The 9,851-nt window shown below is 49.5% G+C and overlaps 1 protein-coding gene across 1 annotated transcript in view; it reads right to left on the bottom strand.

Moving 5' to 3' along the window:
- The window catches only part of Cdh26 (cadherin 26), a 75,407-nt gene that overhangs the window by 32,057 nt on the left and 33,499 nt on the right, over positions 1-9,851 (bottom strand). Inside the window, exons 8-12 of the mRNA XM_021179904.1 lie at positions 9,223-9,468; positions 7,542-7,757; positions 6,891-7,021; positions 4,575-4,652; positions 1,590-1,646 (exon numbers count right to left, since the gene is read on the bottom strand). Of these exons, the coding sequence (XP_021035563.1) occupies positions 1,590-1,646; positions 4,575-4,652; positions 6,891-7,021; positions 7,542-7,757; positions 9,223-9,468 (728 nt within the window). The remainder of the gene's footprint in view (positions 1-1,589; positions 1,647-4,574; positions 4,653-6,890; positions 7,022-7,541; positions 7,758-9,222; positions 9,469-9,851) is intronic.

Here is a 9,851-nt window from a genome sequence, read left to right as displayed (position 1 = left end):
TGAGGAATGCAGGCTTTGTATATAACACAGAACCCCAGGGTCTATCATGCCTTTTCTAATCCTGGCTGGAAGACAGCCTGGCTTCTTCCCAAAGACTCAATTTGGTTTTGCCTTGAGCCAACTTAGCATCCTAACACCACACTATAGGAGGCTCTTCCATAGCCAGGACAGTGGCATNTCCTGACTTGGCACCTCTCTGGTCTCAGCCCCTGGCCCTGGGTCATATGATCTTGTCATCACTCACTAGTACTTCACTTCCTCTTAGGTGTTTATGGATTATGTCAACTGTGTTCTTTAACATTACTTTTGCAATATAACTGAAAGTGGTCGTCATCATTTTGAATCCCATCTGGGATGACAAGCCAATTGGCTTTTATGAACCTTGAGTTAAGTTTTTTTTTTTTCTTGTGTCTAATGAATCGACAAGAATTTTCATAGGCTGACCAGAGATGCTCAAATGCTGATGATATATGGGGTGATTCCAGGGACATACCAAACATTTCTTGATTCTTCAAAGAGCAATTCCCAACAAGGGGAGAACTGGGTTTTAGGAAATGTTCCTCTGCAACTTCACCGCAGTAATCAAGTGCTATCAGGTTTTATCAGAATCATTATTTGAACCCATCACTTTGGTTAATAAGTGGGAGTTATATNAATACCCCATCAAATACAGGCTTTAATAAAAGCCTCCTCTCATTTGCCTTGTTTAGAATGGATGGTTGGTAGGATTTCACTGAAAAAGAAGGATTCAGCTACCAAAGATGCTCCGAGAAGGGATGGATCGATTAGATGATCTCTCCCACCCACCCTATCTCCAGCAGCCTGACATCTCAAAACGCCTGCCAGCGCAAAGACAAACACAAATGCATCCGCTAGGATCAAGTATGCAGCAATTCAGCAGCCAAGGAATCTGCAAGGACCGATGCCCATGTGCCTTTCTGTGTGCTTAACTACTTGGGGTGTGTGTGTGTGTGTGTGTGTGTGTGTGTGTGTGTAGTGCAGTACATTTATGTCTCTGGTGCATGCATGTATGTGTGAAGGCTTAAAATTGATGTCAGCTGTTGTTTTGGCCACTCTACATTTATCTTATTTTTAAAATGCATTAGTTGTGTGTCTGTGGCCACATGTGTGTGTATGACTGCGGCTGTTGTCCTGTCCGTGCCACGGAGTGTGTGCAGAGGTCAGAGGACAACTTGAAGGAGTTGGTTCTTTACTACCACCTACCATGGATTCCTGGATGGAACTTTAGTCATCGGGCTGGGGTGNCAATCATTTTGCCTTCTGAGCCATCTCACTGGCTCCCAACCTTCACTTTGTGAGACAAGGTCCCTCAGTAAACCTTAAACTTATCAGTTTGGCTAGGATGACTGATCAGTGAATGAGCCTCAGGGACACATCTAACCGCAGTGCTCACTCAGAACCTTATGCTTGCTGGGCACCTTACAGACTGAGCCACCACCTTGGTTCTGTCTCAACCCTTTCTAAGCCACGCGTGTTGGGTGTTGACTGTATTTTGAAACTTCCGTCTCTCCACTTATTTTAGTGGCTTTGACCAGGCAGTGNCTGTGGTACCATGCATTTCTACNTACCGGGGTGGAAGACAGCAAATTTTTCACTCCTCTTGGCTCAAAGAAAGTGTCACAACCCTTAAATTTAAGGAAAAAAAAAGAAAGATATTTTGCTGATTTTATATAAATCAGAGGCAGAGGTAAATGCATGGCTGGGAGTCCTTGAGATAACTCTGTTTTTCTTGGTTAAAAGGGAGAGCACTGAAGACAGCAGCGAAGGCACTCACAGCCGAGAGCCCGCACATAGGGACACTCACAGCAGAGAGCCCACACATGGGGACACTCACAGCAGAGAGCCCACACATGGGGACACTCACAGCAGAGAGCCCACACATGGGGACACTCACAGCAGAGAGCCTACACATGGGGACACTCACAGCAGAGAGCCCACACATGGGGACACTCACAGCAGAGAGCCCACACACAGGGACACTCACAGCAGAGAGCCTACACATGGGGACACTCACAGCAGAGAGCCCACACACAGGGACACTCACAGCAGATACTCACAGCCTGTACACAGGGACACTCACATCAGAAAGCCTGTACAAAGGGTTACACGTTGTATGGTTTGGGAACCAGGATTCTGTTTGGTCTCAGAGTAGGATTGTTTGCTAGCATGCTTTTAATCTTAGAGATTGAGCTCTGGTGCCCTCAGATGGACACAAGAAACTGCTTTTGTCTGTGGAAGAGCTGAGGTGTGCTTTGTTTGGTAAGAGCTATCAAACAAGTGGCATGTATGTGGGGTGGGGTCACTGTAAGCGGGACCCTCCTGCCTCTGCCTTCCCAGGTTTGGGGTCACAAGTGGCCAACACGCTTATTTGTTTTATGTGGGTTCTAAAGCTTGACCTCTGACCTCTGGTCCTTGTGTACAGCAAATAGTTTACCAGCTGAGGTACCCCAAACCCTCACACAACAGCCACCAACACAAGTTACAATTGTAAGNAAACTGTTGGGATACACAGCTCTCAGGAGCTGCTTCTCCTCTTGCATTGTTATTGTGGAGGTGTTTGCATTATGGAATCTTCTCGAAGGGCCCTTTCCCTCAAAGGAACTATCTGCCTGTCACTGGTGAGGTGATTAAAGTGAGGAGCAACCTTCTGTAACCTTCCATAGTCCTCAGAGCAGAGGGTACTTGGTCTGCCCATGACAGGATCACACCAAGGTTCTGGGAGAAACGCTGGTTTGTTCTGGGTGATANTTCCTCCCCGGAAGGAGCCAGCCAACCCCAGNGATTCTGAAGGCTTCTCCTGCTCAGAGCCTCAGAGACGCGGACGACTCGGAGGGGAGAGGAGTGGGGANAGAAGATCCTCCTCCATGGGTATCCGACATACCTGCTGGTGTGAGATGTGGAGTCCAGAGCTCCTGTGACTGACACCGGTCCCTAGTGTGAGTGTCTGAGCTCATGGGGAAAGGTCTAGGAGGGATGCTAGCAAATGGAATGGTTTAGATTTAAGAGGCCTGACTTAAGAGGCCATGTTTGCATAAGATCTCCTCCGTGGTGATTTGAATGAAAATGGCCCCCATCAGCTCGCGAGGAGTGGCACTATTAGGAGGTGTGGCCTCATTGGAGTAGGAAATGTGTCACAGGCCTTTGAAGACTCACNTGCTCAAGCCAGGCTCAGTGTGTCTCTCTTCCTGCTGCCCGTTGATGATNTAGAACNCTCGGCTACCTGTCCAGCACCNTGTCTGCCTGCATGCCATTATGCTTCCTGTCAGGTTGATAATAGACTGAACCATGCTGCCNGCCATGATGATAATGGGCTAAACCTCTGAACTGTAAGCCAGTCCCAGTGAATTGTTTTCCCTTATAAGAGTTGTCTTGGACATGGTCTCTTCACACCAATAAAATCCTAATTAAAATAACCTCTTTATTTTAATTTAGATTGGCCAACCAGTAATAAAGAAAAATTTCAAAGAGGGTCAAGCACACACCCACACCTTAAAGGGAATGCAGCTGGCAGTGGAGCTGGACAGTGGCTTGGAGATTTCACCTTCTTTGCAGCAGACTCTAAAGCACTGAATTAGCAATAGATGTTAAGTGGCTCCTTAGCTTTGAGAAAGTGTGAACAGAGGCTGGTCTAAACATCACCATGAATGTGCTCATTTTATACAAGACCCCAGGAAGGGAACCCAGAGAGGCCAAAATGCCTCAGTTTTCTCCCCTGTAAAGTAAGGACATCCCTGGGGGGTGATTGACTGAAAATGTCCTCCAGAGATTTCGTGTTTGAACACTTGGTCCCTTGCTAGTGCTGCTGTCTGGGGAGGTTGTGTCTCCTTCAGGAAGGAGCTGGTCAGGAGGAAGTGTGTCATTGGGGGCGGGCTTTGAGAGTGTATACTCTCACCCTACTTCCAGTTCCTCCTCGGCTTCCTGTGTGCCAGCAGGATATGATCTCTCGTCTCCTGCCTCTGCTGCTCGCTGCCATACCTCTCTGTGACAGACTCCCCTCCTGTCATACCTGAAGCCGTTCCTCAGCCAGTTGCTTTTGCTCATGGTGTTTTATCACAGAAAAGCAACTAACAGACACAATACCCCTCTCCTGTTCTAGGGTGAACGCAGTGGGCCTGGGCATGCACAGCACAGCACAGCTCAGGGTTGCCGAATGAGTCACACCTAGGTAATGCTCTGGACTCTAGAAACTTCCAGACTAGAGAAGGAAAGAGAAAGCAGTGCCAGCCCACACATCATGGCTGTAATTATGGGCACAAGGCAGACCTCTCAACTTGCAGGGCCGAATGAACAAGGTAAGCAGAGACCCTGGCCATGCCATTCATTTGGCAGCCCAGGCTCAATTTTTGGCTTTCAAAATGGNGGCAGCTACTACTTAGAGAAAGGAACGCTGGACATGTTTGTAAACAGTCCTAAACTACACTGAACTGCACAGGGAGAAGATCTTTCCTCTCCAGGTCCTTGTCCAGAANCCTCATCACATGTGGGCCTGGGAAGCTGCCAGGGGGTTTCTCCTTCAGAACTAATACCAGACAGAGGCTACAGAGGCGTGTTACCTTCGCCCCAGGCTTGGCACTGGCAACAGCTCTGTTGAAGGACAGAGCAGGCATCTGGTCTTCCCCAGCTGGCTGCATCTGTGAAAACCAGAGAAAGAAACATGACGGAGGTCAGAGTTAACTGAGGTCAGTCATTAAGGTCAGCAAGCAACCTAAGGGCGGGCTTTGAGAGTGCTACTTCCCCCTGTGCTTCCTGCGTGCCGTCAACCTAACCTAACCTAACACATATGACAGCAGTGTCACTGGGGAGGAGACATTTGCCCCACACACCTGGATGGTGCATTTGCAAGAGGGGNTGCTTTACTGATTGTTATTTGCGGTGGCTGGTGGGGAGGCTGAATCATATCAGAAGACCCCAGACCTCAAAAGTCTCCCTCTCTTAAGGTACGTGCAATGGCCTGCAGGTTCATTCTATCCTCACGTGGCAGAAATCACCCCNGAGAGACTCCAACATTGATGGGTGCCTCAGTGAGGCCCACCAGCCTCCCCATAGACAGGGTGGGGTGGGGATCCACATAATTCCAGCAATCATCCTAGCAGCCAAGTGTGACAACGTGGATGGGTGGCATCTCAGAAGGAGTCTTTCCCAAAGAACAGAATGTCCTTGGTATAGGAGCTATATTGGCTGGCATGGTCACATGAGATGGTGAGACAAATAGGCATGCACGTGTTGGAGTGAGGTCAGCTGCCAGCATACGCTCCACGCTTGTCAGTGTGTGACATGACTTTGATTTAATTAACTTCGAAGTCCATTAGACTGCAGGGGAATGGAAACATCCGACATCATTTTATACACAAAAGCCCAGGCAGGGCCAGCAAGATAACCTAATGGTGGTTGATGCTCACCAACGTGGAATCGAAACTGGGGTTGACTGGCTCTTGGCTCTCAGAGGACTAGAGATGCTGGGACAGAACACTTGGTTTCTAGCTGCTGTTGGGGGAGCTCATGGTATCTTTGGGGAGGGAGGCATGGCACATAGAGGTGGGTCACTGGGGTGGGCTCTTGAAGGTCACAGTACAACTCTGGGTCTGGCCTGAGCTCTCGTACAGTGAGAGTAGGCATTCCAGGTGCTCCTGTCCCCAAGACCCCATTCACCCCAGCCCCTATTCCCTTCCTCACTGGGATGGCTTATATCTCCTGAACCATGAGTCAAGAAAAAGAGAAAANAAAANCAATCAAACAAAGAACAGCCTGTCTTTGGTGTCCACAAAGAGAAAGTGCATATCTAATGGTCAGAAATGACAGAATTTCATTTTGACATTTTTGCTGTTTCTTAGATCAGGGGAAGACAGAAAGGGGAGCCCATGACATGATCATGGACCACCTGACCCAGCCCAAAGTAGCTACAGGGATGAGACAAGGCTCCGCTTCAGCAGCAGCAGGTGAGAAGATCCAGCCCTTGCTGGTCCTGACTTCATGCAGGTTGAGCTGTGTCGGGTGGTTTCTTGGGCATTGTCCTCCAATCTGCTACCTGGGGAGCTGACTCCATGGCTCCAGGCCACAGAAGAGAATGCGAGCTTGGGTAGCACATGGCTGGCTCAGCTACATGAAGCCAGGAAGACATAAGGCAGAAACTGTCTTGTTCCTGCAAAACCAGGGAGGGTGCTTCTCACGCTCTGTGTTGCAAGAGGATGGAGCAGAGGTTCTGTCTCAGGATGACTNACCGTGGCAGAGAAGCCAACTCATATCCCCGCACCCACCAGGGAGCCATGCAAGGCCACCCAGAAAACCTCAACCTGGCAGAATCATTTCTCCTAAGCTTGGTTTCTCATGCCAGCACTGGGAACACTGAGNTGGATGATTCTGTGTCCCCCAGCTATGGTGATATGTGACTATAGCCCTGAACTCAGCCCACTAGAAGCCCATAGCACCTTCTAATTTCGACCATCAATCGTACCTCCAGGCAATGCCAAGTGTCTCCCCCAGGGCCGAAACTTGGTGTGGTTGAGAAACACTGATAGAAAACACAAATGCCTCTGCCTGTGCTGTGCAATTTTGGAAGAAATGCTTTCCTGTGAGTCACTCAAACGTGAATTAAGAGTAACGAAATGAGGGTCTAGAGAGACAGCTCAGCAGATGCAGGCTCAGTTCTCAGCAACCACAGGGCAGCTCATGACAGTTACAATACATAAGTCCAGTTCCGGGTAATCCAACACCCTCTCTGGGCTCTACAGGTAGTGCACGTGCCTGGCAGACAGACAGACATGCAAACACTCACACATACACACAAAATAAGTAACTCTGTGAAGCCTGTGCTGTACGGGTTTGTGTCACTGACACCACTGCCATGTGACACACTGCTCTGCAGTCACTACCTGGGCTGAAAGGGCTTTGCTTTCCTCGTTATACACAATCAGTGTCTGGTGGCCACTGTCACTTGGGATGAAGCCTCTGAGCCTCTTGGGTCCAAATACGCAGGAGCACCGTAGCAGGCAAAGGAGAGCAGCTGTGATAAAACAGAAAAGAATTGTGCAAGCTCAGCTCTGCAAGAGGCTTCAAGGGAGGCCGAGCTCCGTTCACTTCCACTCAGCTGCTACCTGACAGGTAAACCATCTAAACCATCTCAGGACTGTCTGCGAGGCTTAACAGCGTGTGGGGGAACTCAGAAAGATGCCTACACTTGTGTTGAATTCATTGCTTGATATTAACTGGCCAAGAATATTCTATTGTTTCTTGGACTAACCGGTGCCCTTATTAACCTCAGCCGTGCTCAGGCACCTAGACACCTGTGCACTGCTGTAACCATGGTTACTGCAAACATATGCTCACCTTTGGACCATGTTCCTCTGTGGATTCCATTGTTTACATAATTGCCTGCACNTGGAAACTGAATTTCGGTTAATTAGCGTGTCTGGCAACCTCTGACCTGCACTAGCCTGGAGTTCATCCTTATCTCCCACCCGTGCAGAGAATGTCCTGTTGTCCTGTGGCCAGTGAAAGGGGCTGAGCCCCCAGGAAGCACTCACCTGACAGAAACGTAAGTGCTGCACCAACTGGGGACAGGGCCCACCACAGGAGCCATGTGTCCGAAGGCTCCTCACATTCAGAGCCACTGCNGCAGGAGCAGATTCTCACGTGGACTGTCTGCTTCTGGGCGAGGCCCTGTCTGTCAGCTATGAAGAGTGGCACCATGTAATCCCCGGGCGGGACGCTTCTCAGCATTGTGAGTTCAGCAGAGCGGCCTGCAAGAGCAGAAAGACATGAGTGAGCTCATTGGTCCCCTGTGTATCTCCTCGCTACTGCCCAGGGCTGTGGCTCTGAGAGTGGGACAAGACAGAAACTCAGAAAAGCAAGGAGCAGATAGGACAGAAAAGAGGACCCTTGTCCCAGGATCTGGATAGCCTTTCCTGCTGGACATCCANTGATGCATTCAAAATTGCCTTCAACAAGGACAGCGCGTATTTTCCTAACCACACCTCAAATGATGATGCCAGATAAACTGTGCTAACTTGGGCCAAAATGATCCACAGCCTTGAGTTTTCAGCACCCCTTATTCTTGAATATAAACAACACTCCTCATGAACCTATGTTACAACTTTATTGATAGAAGAAATGCCTGTAACCTTTAAACCTTACTGTAAATTATACTATCTAAACAAGCACCTTAAAAATTTCCAGGATCTGACCTACACACCACAGGATCCTGCTCATACCTGCCTAGATCTTTTCAATACCCACATGACCCAACTTAGACCCACAGAGTTCTGCCTCTACCCATAGGGCCTAACCTATACCCATAAGATCCTACCTAAGCCAATAGGATCCTGCCTACACCCACAGGATCCTGCCTACACCCACAAGATCCTGCCTATACCCACAGAATCCAGTCTATACCCATTGAATCCTGCCTACACCCAAAGGATGCTGTCTACACCCACAGGATGCTGCCTACACCCACAGGATGCTGCCTACACCCACAGGATGCTGCCTACACCCACAGGATGCTGCCTACACCCACAGGATGCTGCCTTTGACTCATCCACGCTCCTGTAAGAACGCCCATCTTGTCAAGCTGGGCTAGGATGAAATCCTCCCTTTGGCCCGTCAGTNCACAGGATGCTGCCTACACCCACAGGATGCTGCCTACACCCACAGGATGCTGCCTACACCCACAGGATGCTGCCTACACCCACAGGATGCTGCCTTTGACTCATCCACGCTCCTGTAAGAACNCCCATCTTGTCAAGCTGGGCTAGGATGAAATCCTCCCTTTGGCCCGTCAGTCTCTCTAGCTGGGATAAATAGACATTTCTTTACATCTTCCCCACAAAAGCTCATGTGGTGACATGCTCTTGGGCTCAAAGAGCATCGTTCACATTGTTATAGCCATGGCTGCTGTCCACTCCAAGGACAAGGACCCAGATGAAAATTGGGAGAGAGAAGAGAACAGACAGACACATCTGAGTGTGCAGCCATCTTCATCCATGGTGTCAAGAAGGCCAGTAGTGACAGCAGGCATGTAACACTCCACTGAGGCAAGTTCACCCCAGACCTCATGTCCAGAGTCCTTTCTGACAGAGCTGGTCTCCCACAAAATGCACTCTAGACTTTAGACTCTCCAAGTGTACTTGAGACTAGATGACTTAGTGTCCCCCACCCTAAATCACACTTTGTTCCAGTCTGGATTAGCCTCCAACACATACCAACCTTCCCCCTGCTTTGTCCTCAGCATCCAAGTCTCTTCCACGTCTCCCTGAGCATTGTCCAAATCAAAAGTAAAGGGGTCAGCGTAGGGGTCCAGGTCTGCATCCTCAGCTTCTAACAGCAGGGGCTGGCTCCCAGCCGACTCACAGACCTCCAAGTGTCGGGAATGGGGCTGGAGGGTTGGAGCATTGTCGTTGACATCAGATAGGAAAAGCATCAGAGTCCCCGTGCCAGTCAGCGGGGGAAGGCCTTGGAGAGGACAGAACCCAGGCAATAGAAGTTACAATATTAAAGAGAGAGGGTAAGCATGAACTTACAGAACAGTAGTGTCAGTAGCTCCTCAAGAGTGGGGTGCCTGTGAGAGTCCATAGCCTCTCTGTCAGGGTGTGGCCCTGCTTGGTAGACCCCTCCAGTGCAATCATGATCACTCGTAGACTCTCGCGCAGACACACACACACACACACACACACACACACACACGTATCGGAGTATTGGGCAGCATGAACTCTTCCTGATGGGTTTTAAAAGAAGAAGTAGGAATAGAATCACATGTCCTGTCAGTCGGTCATGGTACCTGCAACGGTGCTGGGAAGGAATGGGTACCTGTCAAAGGGGAGCATGGAGGATCCCCA

This window comes from Mus caroli, chromosome 2 (assembly GCF_900094665.2).
Source record: "Mus caroli chromosome 2, CAROLI_EIJ_v1.1, whole genome shotgun sequence".
NCBI lineage: Eukaryota > Metazoa > Chordata > Mammalia > Rodentia > Muridae > Mus > Mus caroli.
This window is presented reverse-complemented; position numbering and strand designations above follow the sequence as displayed.